Source organism: Aulonocara sp. 'chitande type north' Nkhata Bay, linkage group LG16 (genome assembly GCF_057382095.1).
Source record: "Aulonocara sp. 'chitande type north' Nkhata Bay isolate Kocher_YH1m ecotype deep benthic linkage group LG16, A_spYH_male_GT1.1, whole genome shotgun sequence".
NCBI classification, from domain to species: Eukaryota; Metazoa; Chordata; class Actinopteri; order Cichliformes; family Cichlidae; genus Aulonocara; species Aulonocara sp. 'chitande type north' Nkhata Bay.
Window position 1 is genome coordinate 24,991,420 of NC_141359.1, and position 21,065 is coordinate 25,012,484.

At 38.8% G+C, this 21,065-nt stretch overlaps 3 protein-coding genes across 5 annotated transcripts in view; 1 reads left to right on the forward strand and 2 right to left on the reverse strand.

The window, feature by feature from the left end:
- The window catches only part of lrp2a (low density lipoprotein receptor-related protein 2a), a 55,407-nt gene extending 50,897 nt beyond the window's left edge, over positions 1-4,510 (forward strand). For both annotated transcript variants that reach the window (XM_086266092.1, XM_086266093.1), the window contains 9 exons: positions 492-611; positions 791-881; positions 1,031-1,098; positions 1,911-2,028; positions 2,138-2,258; positions 2,441-2,548; positions 3,050-3,166; positions 3,266-3,337; positions 3,431-4,510. In XM_086266092.1, the coding sequence (XP_086122218.1) occupies positions 492-611; positions 791-881; positions 1,031-1,098; positions 1,911-2,028; positions 2,138-2,258; positions 2,441-2,548; positions 3,050-3,166; positions 3,266-3,337; positions 3,431-3,601 (986 nt within the window). In that variant the 3' untranslated portion in view covers positions 3,602-4,510. The remainder of the gene's footprint in view (positions 1-491; positions 612-790; positions 882-1,030; positions 1,099-1,910; positions 2,029-2,137; positions 2,259-2,440; positions 2,549-3,049; positions 3,167-3,265; positions 3,338-3,430) is intronic.
- LOC147311629 (retinol dehydrogenase 7-like) lies at positions 3,638-10,809 on the reverse strand. The gene is made up of 6 exons (XM_086266085.1): positions 10,687-10,809; positions 8,302-8,337; positions 7,850-8,180; positions 6,625-6,883; positions 5,709-5,872; positions 3,638-5,617 (listed from the first exon to the last, which is right to left on the reverse strand). The coding sequence occupies exons 1-6, from the start codon at positions 10,807-10,809 to the stop codon at positions 5,397-5,399; spliced, it is 1,134 nt and encodes a 377-aa protein (XP_086122211.1). The 3' UTR covers positions 3,638-5,396.
- Positions 10,810-11,244: 435 nt separating this feature from the next.
- dhrs9 (dehydrogenase/reductase (SDR family) member 9) lies at positions 11,245-16,810 on the reverse strand. 2 transcript variants are annotated; one of them, XM_086266090.1, is made up of 6 exons: positions 16,675-16,744; positions 16,436-16,469; positions 13,955-14,271; positions 12,014-12,272; positions 11,767-11,930; positions 11,245-11,468 (listed from the first exon to the last, which is right to left on the reverse strand). In XM_086266090.1, the coding sequence occupies exons 1-6, from the start codon at positions 16,727-16,729 to the stop codon at positions 11,245-11,247; spliced, it is 1,053 nt and encodes a 350-aa protein (XP_086122216.1). In that variant the 5' UTR covers positions 16,730-16,744. The 2 variants fall into 2 exon arrangements, with proteins under 2 accessions (XP_086122216.1, XP_086122215.1); XM_086266089.1 differs by lacking the exon at positions 16,436-16,469 and having other exon boundaries at positions 16,675-16,810.
- Between the last annotated feature and the right edge of the window lie 4,255 nt (positions 16,811-21,065).

Sequence of the window (21,065 nt, forward strand, 5' to 3'; positions counted from 1 at the left end):
TGGTGCAAATTACTGACCTCTGTCATCATTTTAGGTGGGGGAACTTGCACAATCAGTGGCTGACTAAATACTTTTTTGCCCCACTGTATGCTGTTCTATCGAATAAATAAAGGCAAACAATCCAAGAATACTAATATAAAGCTTGAAAAACCTAAACCCTCACTGACAATAGGCATACTTGCGAGTATAAAACTGAGATCCAGATAAATTGAGTTTCTGTAGAAATCATTTGAAGTCACAGAGTTAGACCAAATCTTTGCAATTTGTTAATTTTCAGGCAGGAAGCACAATACATTAAACTTATTTTTATGTAGTTAAGCACAGACACAGGGACCAATGTAATTATAAAGGGCTTAGTTTTAAGTGTTTTCTCTTGTAGATGAGGACTAGTGAAGTGGTAATATGTCTTGAAATGTGTTGCCAGCTTAAGATATTTCCCAAAATACTTTTATTTTGCTCACTGTGTTGCTTTCGCTCTCTGATGTCATTAGTTTCCAACCCTTGTAAGAATGTGTGCAGTCACCTGTGTCTTCTTCGACCTGGTGGATACACCTGTGCCTGCCCGCAAGGCTCCTCCCCGGTGGAGTTTGACTCCAACGAATGTGACGCAGGTAAATAACAACAACTGCAGTGCATGTACTGTCTGCACCCTCACATAAGCTGGGGTTTCGCATCAATACATCCATCCTCCACTCGTGCTTGGCTGCTCCTGTGTGGTTTTGAGAGACTGTGCTGTGATATTGTTTCATTGTTGTTGACTCTCTGGTACGCCTGGCTTTTGCTCCTGCAGCCATTGAGGCTCCTGTTGCAATGCCGCTTGCATGTAGATGCATGAATGGTGGAACCTGCTACACTGATGAAGGGGGCCTGCCCAAGTGCAAGTGAGTTCATGTGCCACGGCCATTTTTACCCATCGCTGTCAGTGATACCTCATATCTTTGGAATTTTCCAGCACACTTCGGGTTGTTTTACCAGTGAGGTTTTCCTGCGGCTAAAGATTGTTATCGCATTTGATCATGATTCTGTGCAGATGTCCTTATGGCTATGTGGGCAGCTACTGTGAGATGGGAAAGTCGAGGGGTGCCCCAGCAGGAACAGGTATGGTCGTTTACTTATAAGCTAACTAACATTTTTTAATGTCTTAGTATTGAAACTAGACCCAGTGTTATTGTTAGCCAGTAGCAGCTATTTGCCACTATATTGTTATTGGCATTAGAAAGAAGAAATATTTAAAGAAGAGACGGGACCTTTCAATATCCTTAGGGATTAATAAAGTATTCTGATTCTGATTTAACTACGTTACGAGTGGTATACTTTGTCCACCAGAGGGCACTCTGCGACTTTTGTCGCTAACTCACTGTTTGGAAAGCGACAAGCAACAACCAGCTGATCTGAGCAGATCGCAAAGAGTAATCTGCGACTTGTTGAGAGATGAAAAGAAGTTTATTTATAAACTGCATTGTCATATTATCTTAGTAAGAGCTCATAAATAACTACACATAAATGTTTCACACAGAAAAATATTGGCTGCTTTTTAAATCACCAAATATCAGCATCAGTCCTGTATCCTATATCCTATATCAGTCAAGCTCTACTTAAAGCAATATTTCCTGCATGCATGCTGAAGACGTCACATTTATTTACTGCTTATTTGCCTAAAATTTTAAGGTGGGAACATTCTGGCTCAGCATTTGCAGAATTTGTTGAGTGGATGAAATCTCAGAGTTTTTAATAGCTAGCTAATTAACACATTAGTTTGACCAATGTTTAACATAAACTAACAGGTCTGCTAAAAGTCACAAACGCTAATGGGCTTGTCAGCAAAATGTTATTAGTCACGTTAATGATCTGCATCTCACTGCGAATGTCCTGTATCATGAATCTGCATATTTACCCCCTTTTTCCTTTAGCTGTAGCTATTTTATTGGCAGTCATTATCATCCTGATTACTGGAGGTTTGGCTGTTGGAGTTTTCCTCAACTACAAACGAACAGGCTCTTTCATCCCCTCCATGCCCAAACTACCCAGGTTTCTACCACTTCTTTTCGGTTCAGTTTTTTTCAGTTAAAACTGTGATGGAGCTCACGGTATAGATTTCAGACCAAAGTTCAGGTGTTTGTGTTTTGTTTTTGTTCAGCCTCAGCAGCTTGGTGAAATCCGCTGACACTGGGAATGGGGTGACGTTTCGGTCGGGTGATAATGTGGATCTCGGACCCTCACACGTTGGAGTGTCATTCATTGACACAGGCATGCAGATGGTGAGTCTTGGATAAATGCATACAAGCAGCTAATCATTTCCAGGATCACTAAAAGTACAAAATCAGCGTTTTTGAACATCTTCGCGTACAACTTCAAGAAGTGCTTGTTTGAGAGCTTAACAAATATTTAAAAGTTCAGTAATAACTATATCAACAATCTCACCATTATAATATCCCCATAGGATGATCATTTTGCCATGGAGCCTGGGAGGCAGCCGATTACATTTGAGAACCCACTGTATGCCACTGGTCACGTGTCTGGGGACCCTGCTGTTATTCATGCCACGCAGGTACTCACAAATGAATATCTTTTGCACTTTACAGGTTAGAGCAGGGACTTTCAGACCTACACAGCTTGTAGAAATTAATTAAAGAAAACGAATAGGAATTGAAATTGGCTCTAAAATCATTTTGACTAACAACCAAGTAAAATAATAAATTAAAAAAAAAAGAAAGAGGTTCACAAATTAACAATAGAAGCAGATAATATACTTACATCCCACCACATTAAGCCTTGACCCTCTGAGGCTGGGTTAGTATCTCCTTATGACTATTATACAAAGTGTATACTATACATTTATTATGAAATAGAAATGAACAATATAAAGAGGAACTACTGGAGATCCTGTGCTGCCAAAATAACACTAATCTGGTGCCTCTATTATGTTACACAAAGGAGGAAAAAACAAACCACAAAGACATCGCTGTGTATTTTTTTTAGATTGTGTTTTATGAACCTTTAATTAATCTGATTTATAATCATAAACTGCTACATTTTTGCTTTAAAACAGGTGACTGTGAATGTGAGCAGTGATCAGCGGGAGAACAACTTTGTAAACCCGACTTACCGTGGAGACCCGAGCGTAGGCGTGGTAAACACGTCTACCGTCAGCACCCAACCTGTCCATGTGAATATCATACGTGCACAAAGTCAAAAGAAATCTACTTTAAATACTTTTAAAGCACCCGTGCATGGAGCCACCTCAGTGACTGTGTTTTGTTTGCAGGAGTCAAAGTGGAGCTTATTCAAACGAAAATTAAAGCCAAGCACCACATTTGAAAACCCTTCATATTCAGAGGTATGTCCGGCCATTTTCTAAGATATCAGAAATTAAACAGAAAGTTGGGGTGGGGAGGGGCTTCTCTTTTTTACCGTCTGTGCTGTTTTACAGATGAGGGATGAAAAGCCCGTAGGAAGCAGCGGGGACTCTTCTGCCCCTGAGCCATCTCCGTTTGCCCCCCCTGCCAAACCTCAGAAGAGGGATCGCCCCAACACCTTCTCGCCTACCGAGGACAGCTTCAAAGACACGGCCAACCTCGTTAAAGAGGACAGTGACGTATAACCCCTCTCTTGCGGACGGGAATTGAAAAATGAAACACACTTTGCACAGAATTTATTTTTTTATGCAGCCTGTGTACAAAACTCAAATCGTTTTAGGAGAGAAGTACATTTCTATAGAACAAAGAAAAACGTCTTCCGTGACTATGCCTTCTGACATTTCTTATGCCAATTTTGTGTTAATGTTTTTTGTTTCTTTATCCTGATGTACGATATGTATATCTTTGCACTGAAGCTGCTGATAGAAATGTTAATAAATATGTTGTATATTTGTAAATTTGGACAGTAAGATTTTTTTTCAGAAATATTCTGGAATAGATCCTAAATAGTTCGGCGTGAAGAAAATAACACATATAAAAGGCGAGCTGCATTGTGAATGTACAAAATGATCAAAGGAAATTGGAGAAATGCGATGGGTAATAATATCTGTTTCACCACTGAATATATACCTCATTTCACGGCTTAATTGAAGCAAGACAGATTCGATTTTATATCTCTTCAGTATGTGCTCCAATATAAACAGATGCATAGGCTTAAATACGTGTGCGAAGCATACTTTTATCCTTCTTAATCAAACTCATTTTTACCTTACATCACCTTTGCGACTTTTGAATTGATACGATTGTTTTTTAGTGATATTACTGAAATGAATAATGGCCAAATTAGTTTGGAACAGTACTTGAATGTGCCCAAGTCTATTGCGTGGATATGTAGTTGATCATCTTAAAGAGCAATATACAACCCAAGAATACAGATGTAGACATTTTCTAATAAGTTCTTTACAGATTGATCTATGTTGTATCATAATGAGGACAAATAAAAAATGTTATCTGTGAGGAAATGTCCAAATGGATTCAATTTCTGCTGCTGAGACGTGCATGAATAAATTTCTTATTTTGTAACTTGGTCTCTTTTTCATCACTTTATTGTTACGGTCCATCTATAGATCTTAGAGAGGTCTGGGGGCTACGCCTTGGACACCAAACAAATGCATAGAGGGAGACAAAGATTTAGGGTCATGTTCATCCATGTTTGCCCCTTTCTGCCTTGAGAGCTGCCTTAATTCTTCACAGCACAGATTCAGCAAGATGCTGGAAACATTCCTCAGAGATTTTGGTTCTTATTGACATGATAGCATCACACAGTTGCTGCAGATTTGTCAGTTGCACATTAATGGTGTGAATCTCCCCTACCACAACATCCTAAATGAGTTAGTGTTGTCCTGCTGGAAGTCACCACCATAGGCTGTGGTGTTTAAACAATTTCAAACATATGAGCTTAAATATGTGGCACACTTTAGGTCCTTTAGATCCACACCATTACACCACCACCTCCACCATGAAACACTGATACAAGACAGGACGGATCCACGATTTAATATTAATTATGTCGTATTCTGACCCGATTAACTGAATGTCACAGCAGAAATCAAGACTCAACAGGCCAGTCTTGTATTGTTTAATTTTGGTGAGCCCGTGCACATTGTAACCTTAGCTTCCTCTTCTTAGCCGATGGGAATGGGACCCGGTGGGGTCATCTGCTGCTCTAGCTCATCTCCTTCAGTGTTTGATGTGTTGTGTGTTCAGAGATGCTCTTCTGTATATCTTGGTTTTAACAAGTGGTTATTTGAGCTACTGTTTTATCTTTTTTTGAATCATCTTTTCTAACCCCTAGAGATGCTGTGTGGGAAAATCTCAATCAGCTTTAGCTTAGGGTGAACATGGTCAACATATACACAGGAGAGAAGTAATGACACAGTCATACAAAGTTTTACAGCGATGTTAAAGGCTGTCTGCTATTTACATCTTTTGTTTAGGAGAAGGGAGAATCAAATTGACTATAAAGTCTGCAATGAATGAAGGGAGGTAGGACAAAGGGATCCAGAAAAGCTTTGCGTCCCAGCCTGCTGCGTAACGTGTGCGTGGGAAGCGAGCGGTCAGCGCGTGCTCCATGCACCTCGTCACCTTAGAGATATCCGGACTGCACAAGAGTCCCATGGAGAAGGTCTGAGCTTTCACATCTGAGAGATCAATAATCAGATAAAAGTGATCTTACAGAGCATCTGTTTAGTTGATCTGTAGCTGATTTAAACAAAGTGCACTTTTACTCACACTCATCAAAGTATGTAGCTCCATATGAGTCTTTCACATCTTGAGGGAGGCGGGACCACAGTCTCCTCAGGTTAGCGTCAATAAGATCAATGCGGGTCACGTTAGTCTTGAAGAAACCGGGCTCGATGATGCTCACATTAATACCAAAGTGCTGCATTTCCCTCCTGGTTAGACAAAGCAGACAGCGTGTCTCTTGAAAGCAAGTGAAAGAATTTTACTGAGCACTTCTCCATCAGTACTATGCTGCGGCATAGTTAATATGTGAGTATTTTCAATCCTTTGATACTTTCATTAGACTGTGGTAGATGTCATTTCTGCTTTACTATATTTTTATGTGTATTTTTATGTGTATGTATTTTTTTTTTTTATAGGCAGAGGTCAATGGGTCCATTTTTGGACAAAAGGTCCATTAACAGATAACAAATATCAAATATTTGTTATTTGAAAATAGGCATGAATTCAAAAGCTTTGGAAGTGTTTCTTAAAGCCTGGTTCTGCTGGAGGTTTCTTGCTGTTAAAAATGAGTTTCTCCTTCCCCACTGTCGCCAAGTACTTGCTCATAGGGGGCTTCTTATTGTTTGCGTTTTCTCTGTATTTTGGGGGATTATGAAGTGCATTGAGATGATTTGATATTATATAAATAAAACTGAATAAAAGTGAATTGAAGATTTCAGCTCTTTCAACTACTGCTAACATCGCTTTATAGTAGTCTCCTGATCTCCCCTTAAAAGATGCGTAACTAACTGTAGTGTGGAGTTACCAAAGCATCAGGACACTCACATTATTTTATTGGTCCAATGTCACCAAAACCATCTTGCCTACCCAAGTGTTAATCCTTTCTTTTTTTTTTCTTTTTTTTTAATTATGACTTAAAAACCCCCACCTCAGCAGTATGTTTTTAACCACATGTTCATACCTGAGGCTGTCAGAAAAGGCTTCCACTCCCCATTTGGACAGGCAGTATCCTCCACCAGTGAGAGACAGTCGTCCCAGAATACTGGCTACATTCACCACTCTGCCCCGAGCTTTCTTTAAGAGAGGCAGAAACTGGAGGGTTACGTCAACCACTCCTAACAGATTCACATCCAAAACCTTTGTGAAATCCTCTAACTTCATCCATTCTGTTGGGCCGATGGGTGTCGATCTTCCTGCATTATTCACCAGACCCCACAGACCTGCAGGATACACAATAACGACCACCAGAAAACAGCTCATGACCTTCATCTTTTAAATCTTTTGCTTTGTAATCTTGACAGATTAAACTGCTTACAGCCCATGCAGATGCTTCTCTGCATCTCCAGATGTCAAACACTGACCTGCTGTGCAAGGTTTTAGTACAAGTTGATCAATCTGCTACCTATGTTCAACCCTAGAGAAGAGTATGAGATGCTCCACATACACAGGTTGGCCAAATTTTGGTTTGTATCCTTTTCTGTAGGCATTTTGTAAGTATGGCATGAAACTTCCTTGTGTGTGTGCTAATATGCATCTGAATGTTGGATGAAGCCAGGTCTATAATTCCTATTTGCTGGAGTAGACTCATTGCAGAGATGACTTTGGACATCTTTTGCATACAAAATAGTATTTTTTCTCAACTTATGTAAAATTTGTTTGGTTCTTGTGGAAAATCAGATGTTTTTGCCCCCTGGGTTTCGAAAAATTTGAAAATCTATGTGGTGAAAATCTGTCATTGACACACTGAACATCTGAGAAGCAGGTGAAAACAGACATATGGGTTCTTTTCTAATGATCTATAAGATAAAAAGGTTAGGAGCCACTTACATAGAGCATGGGCCTGACAAACTGATCTATGGCATTTGTTTTACACATTTGCCACCTTTATTTTTTTCAGTAAAAACTTTTTCATAGATAAAATCAAATGATGGAATTACTTTTTGCCCATCAGTAATAACATTTGTTTTCAGCACATGCTGTCCCACAGTTGGTAGTCAGATCTCAGTCTACAGTCTTGATTTATGTCAGAAGCAGGTTTCTCCCTTAAAAGGCAAGATGTGTTACATGTATCAGTAGGAGGATGATGGGTTGATGACGGGATGGACCAGCTTGGCTTTATCTCTCCCAGTGCTTCACTCTGACTGGCACCCTATCAGTGTGCACCCCCTGCTGTCCGCCCGGCTCACCTCGCTCTCCGACCTCTCTGCTCACAGACTCCACCGCCTTCCTGATGCTCGCGCTGTCCGTAACATCCAGCAGGAAGGCCTTCAGTCTGGGGGAGGCAGCCGCTGCCAAGTCTGCAGCACCTTTCTCTGTGAGGCAGGCGGCCATGACTTGGAAACCTTTTCGGTCCAGCTGTTTGGCCAGAAGATTCCCAAAGCCGCTGTCACAGCCTGTGATGAGCACATGTTTCTGGCTGAAACCATCAACCTTGTAGGAATCTCTGATGTACCAGCGGACGGCAGCGAGCGTGGCCAGAAGGAAAACACAGGTTAGGGCCAGGTGTGACAGGATTACCTAAGACACAAAAATTACAACTAAAATGAAAGACTTCACACATTCATAATGCCATCCTCTACTTTATTTTAATCTCTGGATAAAGTAATTAATTTATACAAAAACAGAGAAATCGTCTTACCCCTGCCAAATAAGCTGCTAGACGGTCTGTAAATACCTGGTGGGAGAAACTTGGGATGCATTTCAAAACATTTAAGCAGCAGTAATGAAACCTGAATTATACACACGGCCTCTTAATGTTTGTTTAGCCTCGTTTTATTTTTCATAAAGCAGAGCATCACATAAAAGTTCTGGACATCGAAGAATAAAGCAATTTAACACTTAAATAAAAGATTTAAAACTTGTCTCAGTGTTAAAGCCTGTAACCACATTAGCAAACCAGGGCGCCACTGCTATTATTTAGCTTCAGCTCCCCCTTGTGGCTCAACTGGTTATGTCTTGATGCATTCTCAATCATCCAGGTAAGTAAATCTCCAAAAATTGATTCTGTTCATCTGGACGTAACGTTTTGTGGGAGAAACGTTTCGTCACTCATCCAAGTGACTTCTTCAGTCTCAGCTGACTGCAGGTTTCCTCATCTTATAAACAGTACATTTGCATAATGACTGAAAAGCTGGAAAGGCACCTAAAGAAAGCCCCAGCCGATCCAGGAGTGAAGGACAACCGCTCCCCAAGCGAAAACCTGTAGTGATCCCATATGTGTCAGGAGTATCGGAGTAGTTGAGACGCATTTTTTTAAACACCAGGTTTCTGTGGCTTTTAAACCCCAAAACACGCTGCGCCAAAAATTGATCCACCCCAAGGATCGGGTCCCCCGACACAAACAGAGTAACATAGTGTACACTGTTAAGTGCCAGGAGGATTGCCAGGATTTATACATCGGGGAAACCAAACAACCTCTGGCGAAGCGGATGGCACAACACAGAAGAACTACCTCGTCAGGCCAGGATTCTGCAGTCTATTTACACCTACAGGCCAGTGGACACTCTTTCAAGGATGAGGATGTGCACATCCTGGACAGAGAGGAACGCTGGTTTGAGCGCGGAGTCAAGGAGGCCATTTATGTGAAAAGGGAAAGACCATCTCTGAATCGAGGAGGGGGCCTAAGGGTACATCTTTCGCCATCTTACAATGCTGTGATTGCAGCCATTCCCCAACTCTCTGTGAACGATACTCATGGCCATTGATCAGTTGTCTTTGATCAGTGGGTTTTGGTCGGTGGTTGTTGATCAATGGTCATGAGGATTTGCATAACTAAGATTAAGGAACTGACCTCCCAGCCCATTGTTCCTTCAGTGGGCCGGTTTCAGTCATTATGCAAATGTACTGTTTATAAGATCGGGGAAACCTGCAGTCGAAACGCTTCTCCCACAAAACGCTACGTCCAGATGAACAGAATCAACTTTTGGAGATTTAATCAGCATATTTGTGAGCACAGGTTTACTGACCTTTCATGTGTTACTTTTTACTTCTGCTTTACCAGATTTCATATGGTAACATTATGTTATCCTAGAACTCATTTGAGAGGGGAATATATGAGGGAGCGGATGTGGCTCAGGAGGTACAGCAGTTCATCTATTATTCAGGAGGCTGGTGGTTTGATCCTTAGCCCCCCTGGTCTGCATGCTGGAGTATCGTTGGGCAAGATACTAAATCCTGACTTGCCCCTGATGTGTGTGCATGAATGTTATGCATTAAAAAAAAAAAAGTGTATATGTGTGAGTGAATGAAGCTTGAAGTGAGAGAGTGCTTTGAGAACTCAAACTGAACTGATAAGCACTAGAACTACAGCCCATTTATCTGACATCTGTTAGCTCAAACTACAGGAAAATGCTGCTTAGAGCTCACGATTATAAAAGACTTACCAAAAACTGGATCATTACTTTTTATAGACACTCAGCGATATACTTGAACAATAAAACTGTAAAGAATTATTCCAATGTTCTTTTACATTGTGGTGTGAGAGATTTTATTAAAAGATCTTAATCCAGTCCTCTTTGTTTCTCACACGAACATGCGGGAATAAGGAAGTATGCAGTTGGAAAAAAATGTGTACGATTTTGGGCATTTTCTCAATACATTTTATTTTATTTGTGCACCAATTGTGTTTCATTAACATAACCCTGTGAAAACTCAAAGCCAAACTATCTGCATGTTAGAAACTACACTATGGGTAAACAGATTTTTAAAAACATGACAATTTTCATTCATCCACCAGATGGCATCAGATCTCATTAGGCTATCTACTGAAAGTAAAATGTAACAAAAACCCCCCCAAAAAACCCAAAAAACGCATACAAAAATAACAAAAGGTTTCAATCGAGCCACTCCTGTCAAGTCTGCTAATTAACTTAGTGTAAAATAAATAAACAGCCAATAACTTATTCAGACGTTAGCTGAGCTAGGTGATCACAATGGGTACCAAGAGCCCAACAGCACAAATTTAAGCACCACTAAATGTACAATAGTAGAACAAATAATAATCATAAAAATAATACAAACATACCATGGTTACAGCTGTAGATGTTTCTGCTGCTTCACCCCTGGGAATATAAATTAACTGAAAGGTGCTTTCTACATCAAAACCTGGTGCTGAAGGTGAAGTTATGTAACAAGTCTGCAGAGTCATAGTCCGATTTAACAGGAGGGTCTAAAAGGTTACACGCTTGGGCTTGTGTAATACACTCAGAGTCCATGAGCCCTGGTTCTGATAACAGCACTCCCCTTTCAACTGAAATCAATTGTGAAAGCACAAAATCTCTGACTAAAGGTTACAGAGCACACTCTTCGATATGTAGGACGAATACATGTTAGGATTTTTTGCTTTACTAGCAAAGGTGAGATGACACAGCATTCAAGATTATTACATGACTTGACACAAAGTTAATTGTCAGTGCTCAAAGGTTTCTTCATTACCTGACATGTACTCTTCTGAGTGCAGCTCTATTAATCAATTAAATAGATGTAATAATGTCTAGAGTCATAATTATCGTAAGAAAATAAACACACGCCCATATAATCTTCAGATTAGCCCAAAATGCTTCACTGACTGACGTGACAGAAACTACAGCGCAGATATTTTGGGTCTGGGTTTACTTTTAATTAAATACGTGTCTGAGAGCCAGCTCGGCATGTACGACATCGGCAACCAGAGGAACTTGGCGTCCCACCCGGGGGAGTAGCGAGTGCGTGGATAAAGGGCAGAGATGGCGTGCTCCATACAGCCGACCACCTTCATCAGGTCCCCGTCTACAATCTGCCTGTACCTCTCGTCCAACTGCTCAAGCGCTAAAAAGAGAAATGTTTCACACATGAGTTCTGTAAAAATGATTCAATTCAATTAAAGGACTAATGATCATCAGTCGGGATCATAGGCAAGATTAATGCAGCTGAAAAGAGTCCAGAAAGCTTCTGGTGCACGAAATCTTGTCTGCTGCATATTGATTCTGCACAGTCACATGAAATGAAGAGATTAAAGTAGATACAATGTCAGGCTGAAGATGGAAAGGAGTGCAATGGATGAACAGCTTGAAAACATAATGCATCCGAGTAAGTGTTATCTGTTAAATGAAATAAAGCATCTCACTTGTGTCCAAGAAACCATGCCCGTAGTCATCTTTCACTTCCTGAGGTAATCTTTCCCAGAGCTTCATGAAGTTATTCTTCAACATAGCTGTGTCAGTCACGTTTGTTTTAAAGAACCCGGGCTCAATGCATAACACCTTGACTCCAAATGGTGTCATGTCGATACTGAAACACAAAATGAGATGCTGCAAGTCAGCAGACTCACAGGGTACGCATGTACAGGCTTGAAAAGTCAGATGTGCTCTCACCGGAGGCTGTCATTGAAGGACTCCACTCCATACTTGGACACACAGTAAGGTCCGCCGAATGGGCTGATTCGACCACACACACTGGCGATGTTTATCACCCTGCCTTTGGCCTTCTTGATGAGGGGGAGGACACTCAGGGTCACATCGATGACACCGAGCAGATTGACCGCTATCATAGGTTTGAAATCTTCTACGGTGAGCCAGTCGTTGGGACCGGACGGCACTGAGATTCCAGCGTTGTTCACGACAGCCCAGAGGCCTGAAGTAACACAAACCCAACAACAAGAAGCACAATGAGAGCCACAGTACGGACACACAAATCCCTGCTTTGGACTGCGTGTTATAATCATTAATGTTGAAATATAGTATACCATAAAAACAGGGCCACATGAGAATTGGGACTGTTGTTGAGGGCTGGAACAGTAAGATTAACTAATTTATACTCAACGTAACTTTATCTCCTTACAAACTGCTGTTGGAGAGAGTAGATGTCAAAAATATTCCCCAACTGTGGCCCTTGGGAAAACTCAAATGTCATAACTTTTTAAATTCTTTGTGTTATTGCTGGGAGATATTGTTTCTGGGTCATTAACCCAGACTGATTGTGAAATCATAGCAAACCACTCTTAAGAACATTGTGTATTTGCTTCTCATTTTATGTCATGTAGGCCCACTTTAAAGTGATAAACATGCTCTGCCGGTTTCTAATCTAGACTCAATTCCATGAATCCACACTTTGAAAAATCACTGATATGAGCAGCTAAGCATCTACTACAATAAAGTCAAATGATTTGCAGATACACTTCACTTTCCACTGCATAACATTAACTTCTCAAAGCCAGTTTAAAAATTGGGCTCAGAACTTTGTTTTCATTTCCCAGGTCTGATATTCAATTCAATTCAATTCATATAGCCCCAAATCACAACAACAGTTGCCACAAGGTGCTTTATATTGTACAGTAGATCCTATAATAGATACAGAGAAAAACCCAACAATCATATGACCCCCTATGAGCAAGCGCTTTGGTGACAGGGGGAAGGAAAAACTCCATTTTAACAGGAAGAAACCTCCGGCAGAACCAGGCTCAGGGAGGGGCGGCCATCAACCATTAAAACAAGCCCCAAACCCTAAAATGACTGGAAATGAGTTAAACAGGCTGGCTCTTCCTGCAGGCACACTTCAAATCCAAACACTGAGTCATTAAATACATTAACCCTTTTACGCATAGTGGTCACTACAGTGGACAGCTATTCAAAGGCTGTTTTCTTGTCTTTGTGTCAGCGTTGGTGGTATACTTGCACATAAATACAACACACAATGTATATTATTTATTTGTTTGTCAAATTCACAAGTCAAAACATATGTTGTCCACCGAAATTGACATGTAAAAAATTCTTTGAAAAGTACATGCTTTTAAAAAAAAAATGAAGTTCAAAAATATTTTTTTCGTGCCTAAAGATGAATAAAAACACTAACATAATGAGATGTTCTCTTTGCTTCATTGTTCTTACAGTTCAGTTGTTCAGGGTTTGTTTTATTTTCCTTCATGCTGGAATAAACAGAGTGAGTGGGTGGGTGGGTGGGTAGCTGGGTTATTGACTATACTGACAACAGATAGGAGTATACAGACTGACACAGTCCTCACTGTGAAAAAGGAAGGCCTTTACATTAAGTTTCAGTCTTGTTCACATTTTATTCAAGAAATCAATACTGAATAATTCTTTCATTAGTATATTTATTCTACTCACGCCTATCTAAAGCGATTAAAAATTACTGTGATGGACTGCTTTTGCAATAAAAATAAAGAAATGACTGTGAAAACAGATGAATTGCCTTAACAGCCACTTTAACTAATCCTGGTTTTTCCTGGCATGTAATCCAAATATTTGACATTTAAGTTCATCAGTTAAAAATGGGAGAATTTACACTGAGCCACTCACCCTTCTGTCCAACCAGAGTCTTGATGAAAGCTGCCACTTTGCTCACACTCTCAGAGTCGGCGACGTCCAGGTGGATGGTGGTCAGTTTGTCGGAGGAGACCTTCTTCAGCTCATCCTCACCCTTCCCGGTGTAACAGCCTGCAATCACGCGGAAGCCCAGCTTGTCCAGGTGTCTCGCCAGGAGATTACCAAACCCGGAGTCGCAACCTGTGATGTACACATACTTGTCCTCCTTGTTGGAGACTCTTTTGGTTTCTCTGTACCAGCGATAAACGAACCAAACAGCCACCAGCCCGAGGATGTACAGAAACATTTTTCTAAGGTCAAGAAGAAGGTGGAACATTATTATTAGGTTATATTCAAATAACTTCGGGAACTTTTATACATATATATTATAGGTCATGGTTAAACGATTATAACAAATAGGTGTTGATGTGCAATAACATAGGAGGTTGAGCCAAAACCCTTAGCGGCTGTGTGAGGGGGTCAAAACTACGAGTGTAGGCTGCTGATAAATGACAGCTTCATCTGATGATTAAATCATTGAGATCAATGACACGGTTCTGAATTGTGCCAGTCCGGTTGGCCAATATGATTACATACCTTATTAGAATGACAGGGTTTCTAATAAGGTATGACTCTAAAGTCTTGACTTGTTTTCCTTATTTTAATTACTTAAAAGACCTGTCATATTTGAATGCCTACTCCATCATTCTTCTTTGGTTAACCGGCTGCTCTTTTGTACAAATACTCGTCTTATCTGAATCTACTTTGTAAAGAAAACCAGCACTTGTATTTGCATTGGATGTGAGGAATAGACAGTAACGAAACCATGCTGTGATTTACGGATCATCCTGTCACTCCTGTTTGGCCAACCGTACACCTAATGCTCTTTTCTTCAATGAAGGAAATGACCTTACACCTACTCTTCTGCATATTCCTGTAATATGTTGTCTTGACTTTGCGCACACATTCACACTCCTATTTGTCATGCATAGTTTTACATCTGTAAACCATCTGAGCATGCTACTACAGGTTAACAACCTGCTGTGACTTGACACACTCAAGCTCCGTAAACATGCTTTACAACGCTCATGACGTGATGCCTGTGGGCTTGGCAGACTTCACAGACAACCAAAAAGACTAAACTTTTTGGGTTTGGGGTTTTTTTAGTAAATGAGAAATACTTTATTTGTGAAATTATTTAAAAATGCCCGATGATTAAAGTGATGACAATAACATCTGGCAGATGCTTCTCTCCCAGACTGATATCATGCATTATAGATGGTGACAGCATGTAGCATGAAGGCCTTACATATATACACAATGGCGCCACTGTGAGGGAACCTGTTAGAATGAAAAATTAAATCATCTGTTTTGACTACAAACACAATCAGCAACTGGTGAGACTGCAGACGGAAATATAAAGATAAACTAAACATCTGCAAAATGCAAAGAATGAGAGATAACACAAGGCTGTGAAGAATTTCACATATTACTTTGACGACTTTTACTGTCATTTGAGAAATGAGACAAAGGAAATGGCCACGGGAAGTTTTACACTCTCGTCTAGCGGATGAAGAAGTATTTAAATTATTGTGAGTAAATTTAGAAATATTACACTATAAAAGAAATTAGCACGAACATACATTTAAAGCTACTTTTGGGTGCTCTCCTTCTTTCCCCAAAGGTTAACCATAGGAGATCGATCCACATGTTTGATCTGACACAGATTTTATGCTGGCTCTAATGCACCGTTGCCAGTTATCTGTGTTTCCCCCCTGTGTTTTTGTGGATCCTCCTGGTCTTTAAACTAGTGAATGGTTAGGTTAGGTAAAGTACTTAAAGTAAAAGGCCGAAATTTGTGTATCATAATTACAACAATTTAGGTTCAGATTTATTTTTATTTTTCCAAGTTGAAAATACCGATTTTAAAATATGTTCCCCTGAGTCAAGATGAGGAAGTAGGAGAAATGCTTGAGTAAATGTACTAGTTGACAGGTTTATCCGGTGGAACAATGTACTAAGGTGGGGATGGAGGTGGGATCAGCCTGGGTGACTGGAGCTGGGTGTGGCAGGAATGCCCTGTGGGCTATGCAGGAGTCGCACAAGCTAATTAATTTTGAAAATCTGGATTCATCTTTATGTTAGATTTTTGGATCTAACATATCTGTAAAACACTGGAGGAATAACAAAAAATCTCTCTTAATGTTGTTCCACAGTGATATTCTCACACAGAGTCAAGAACAAGAAATAAAATTCAAATTAGTTAATTTCACAAAACAAAACAAAAAAAAAAAGAAAAAAGAAAGAAGGAAAACAGGAAATAATCACAGTTTAGAAGCCGGGACCTGGGGGGTATTTGATACTTTTTCCTCAGTAAGATTTCTCTTAATAATACTCATCTTGACCCACACACTTCATTGATTATGAAATCAGTTGATTATCCTCCTCAGCTGCAGGTAGATTCAAAAGCCTTACCTGTGGTGGGGTGAATGCGCCTCACACCTTTGAACTGATCAGAATAAACGAGTAACTGAAGTTACTGGGTGTAACACTGAGCCAAGCCTTTTATCGCATTAACTTTAAATTCGTCACCTTTAGTTCACTTTCCCGCCTGTTATATAAAATATAAAATTTCAAGGCGCGGAAAGATTGATAAACTTCATATATGGAGTGTAAGTAAAAAAAAAAAAAAAAGATATAAAAAAACAACTCACTTCCGTGTTTTCCAAAGTCAGTACATGAAATGAGACCTGCAGCGCAGCGAGGCATGAACCTCCACCGAAAAGAAGTAAGAAGCTCATTTTTCTCTCTCCTCTATTTAATTTGTTGCCAGTTCTCCGAAACTTCCGGGGATAGTGGTTGACTCTAAGGGTTGCCATGGCTGCGTGACAAAATGCACCAAAAGGGAGAGAACGCGGGGGTAAGAAGCAGCACAGCCAGTTCAGCGGAAAAATTACTGAACTGGCAACTTCAGCCGGAGCTCTGTGTTTTTTTTCCACTGAAAATTGAATGAAGAGCGCCAACCCCTGGACACTAAATTTCTCGCTCAATTTTTATTACACTTATTTCATTTATTTATTTATTTATTTTTTAATCTTTTTTTGTCTTCAACTGTATCTTTACTGGTTCTTGATGTGTAGAGCTTGGACCTGAAGAAACACAAACCCATTCCGTTTCTTTATTTTATATGGAGAGAATGACCATAATCAGTCTATCAAAGTCTACACTGTTGCTTTCGTGTCTCACTGCCAGGAAACCAGTGGGACCACGGAAATTCACAGTTCCCATTTCAGAAGTAATGTGATAACCACAGCCCGCCTCCAGCTCTAACATACTGTAGCTACCAGTCAAGCAACGATATGTTAATTACTGAGCTTTGGGAGGTTTTGGAGGTGCATTTTATTACCGTTCAAGCCACAGTAGGCTGGTTTCCAGTCTGTGCTAAGCTAACCTAAACAGTGTTAAGACCCCCCCCCCCCCAAATTTACCTGAATGTTGACACTTTACAGAAATGTCTTGTTATTTTTGAATGTGTGAAATATCAATAAAATTACAAAAAAACTGTCTGTATATCGACTAATGTCTAATATAAAATACCACAAAAAACTGTACTATGAATATATAGAATATATATGTTTGTTTGTTTGTTTGTTTTACATTTTTACGGATTTTTAAAACATTATCACACACAAAAAGACTGTAAAAATAAGAAAAAATGTTTAAAATAATTTCCCAAATATTTTATGTTTATTTAGAAGATAAAGGTGTTAATTTCCAGTTTTATGCCGTAAATGCATATCTAAATTTGATGCACTGAGTGTAAAATGGCAAAATAAGACAAAAAGAAAAAGAAATAAAGTTTCTGTAATTTTACATGAGTTTGTTCATTCAGATATGTTGTATAATGTAGGAGTTTGAACAAGGGTATAATTGTTTTCAATCTTCATATATTAGTAAATGATATTAAGGTGAGGGTGGTCTTAGCAAATCTAAGTAATAGCAGTACCAATCACCAATAGCTTTGCTATTGGTGATTGGTACTTGCTCACTGTCACCTTCAGTTGCATCTTTTGTGTCATAATGTAAAACTTTGCAGGGAAACCTTTATAGATACTTTTGAAAAGCACTAGTTAATGCAGTCTTGATAATAAACTAAGTTTTTCCTTCAGTGTTCCCTCCATGTAGTCTTTCAGTGTTAATTCTAATCATTTTTACTGCATCATCATTATTATTCCTGTTTAAAACGATTCTCACTTCTTTTTTAAGCAGTCATTTGTCTCTTTATGTTTATATTTAATTCAACAGCTGCCTTCAAGATAAAAGGAAAGATGATAAAGGGAAGAAGAACACTTTGAGCAGATGGCTGGCGGTCATCTTCCCCTAAGAAATATGTGAACCTCTTCTCATTTGTGAAGAGACTGGCATGCCAGCCAGTTCTGGTATTCTCTGAGGAATGTTGGTCAATTTGCATGGTGTTGGACTGTGAGCACAGGTTTCACTAAAAGGACTGGCATTGTTTGTTGTCTTCCTCTTTGCACAAAGACATTGGTCCCAAAGCTTAGTTGATGCCTTTCTTCAGTTCTTTCCTGTCTTCCATTCCTCATGTATTAGATTTTCTCTGTGCTTTTAGACAGAGAAAATCACCTTGCACCTATGTGTTATCCTGGTAGAGCTAGACTACACCTGCACTTTTTCACAGCAAATCTTAACTGTACCTGTTGTCAGTTGCACCTAGATTGAAAAATAACAGGTGTCCAAACACCTTTGAAGTGTCTGCAGCACCAGGGAAACTTGCCATGTTCAGTGTGACTCTAAATTTAGGGTTTTTCATTTCAATTCTGTGTGTTTGTTATGGTTCATTAAAAGCTATTTAAAAAGAACAGTTTTGTTTTTTATAGCACATTATTATAAAAGTTTTCTGATGTGGTCTATTTGTTAACAAAATGAAGTGTTGGGGGACAGGAAGTAAGTGTGTCCTAACTGTTTAAGACTTATCATTGTAAACATTTAAATCTAAAGTACAGTAATTATTTAAGAATATTTGATAGCAGGTGTTCATGTAAGATTAATCACTGGAGCTCTGACAGCCCCGACCTTCCTGTGCTTTTATCATTCACCTGTGTTGAGAACAATCAACAATAAAAAAAAATTAGTATAATCAGCTTTAAAAATTAGCACTAGAACATTTAGTGCTTGGCTTTTTCATTCGCTCTCACTTGTACATTGAAGTTTATGAATAATAAAAGTTTTGTGAAGACAATTTTAATGACTGTTAATAAAGGACAGGGATCAAAATTACACAATGATGTTGTAAATTACAGACTGAACTCTTACCCATAATGAATGTCCCCACGGTCATTAAACCCTTTTTACAATCACTTATGATAACAACCTAATACATTTGTATTATTGTGAGAAGTTTTCTGTCGTTTTCTGTTTGCTACCAGAATTAAATGTTGAGGCACAGGAACGAAGCGTGTCCTTATGGTACAAAGCTGATGTTATAAAACACAATATCATCATTCAAGTGGTCAAGTGGTTTTACAGCTGCAGATTTCTTTAAACTGTCAAATGTTTTTAAGGACAGCTAAAGCAAACTCAACAGTATTAATGTCATATTGCAGTAGTGTTAAGGCATTATTACACAAAGTAAAGTTAGTGTTTCATTAAGCTCAGCTCTTTCAATATTGACATCCATAAGTAATTACTCGATAAGCTTTGTAAATAACAGTATACTGTAATTATAATAACATTTTCTGGATATTTGTAAGAGGGTAAATCCATTAACTTTTTGTTTGAACACACATAAAAACCTATTATACTGTTCATATAATCCAAAATGAACAGTAAATGCTGTATTTTTAAACCCAGTTACTAGTTTAATAAAAGTATTTTGACTTTTGTTTAATGTGTAGATATATATATTTTTACATTAATTATGGAATAAAAGTTTTAACACAATTCTTTAAAAACAATTACACAATAAAGCTCAACTAATAACAATACGTTTTTGAAATTTCAGGCTCCACTGATTTTACTAGATGAGTGTTTGACCACATTATGGGGTGATTTCATTGTTTTTACACGTGTAGCTATATTTTATTAACAAAGCCTGTTTAAATTCACAAGATTTCATGTAAATATAAAGCTAAAACAAGTGTATTTTAATGTCTTATCTCGTAAAAATACAGAAATTTTCTGTATTTAGGTATTTTTATCTGATGGTAAATTTCCATTATTTCATAGTCTTGTCCAGGAGCCTCAGCCCCATATTACTGTCTATTTAAGTATTTATCATTTCATCATTATGTTTTACACTAACAATTACATTATTTAAAGTATTTAAACGTTTAAGAATAGTAGCTGTAAGTGTAAGTTGGGTAAGAGTGTAAGAACACAGGAGCTCTGACGGAGTGGAGCCCTGTCCTACCTGTGCTATTATCAATCACCGGTGTTGTGAACAATAAGCTGCTGTAAAGCAGGAGCAAATTCCAAAACCAGGCCCTTCATCACCATCCCACAAACGCTAACCCCTATATCCTCACTCCTTCCCTGAGATTCTGCTTATTTACAAGGATTTGTTCTTCCAACCTGAGATAGAATTGTGTTTGTTATGACGTATCAACACTTTTAAAAATCTAAATTGAGGAAGCTCACACTGCTACCAAAACAGTTGCAGTTATGTAAAGGAGACAGGTGGCTAACAAACATTTAAATGTATTCTAATGATGTAATTCATATAAGCATAACCAGCTTTAGAATTAGCAGTAGAAGAGTTTGTAATTAGCTTATTTCTTCGCTCTCACTTGTTCATTGAAATTTGCAAATAATAAAAGTTTTGTAAAGAATTTTTTTAATGACTGCTAATGAAAGGTGGGGATCAAAATTTCACAAAGACACAAATTACAGACTGAACTCCTACTCATAATGAATGTCCCCGCGGTCATTAAACCCTTTTTACAATCACTTCTGATAACAAGTTAATACATTTGCCTTAAAGGATGTTTTCTTTTCTTTTTCTTTCATAACCTTATAATTTCTGAAAATGTTAGAATTTGTTCTTAAAATAAAGGAATCAGCCTAGAGGCAGGAGGCATAAACTGAC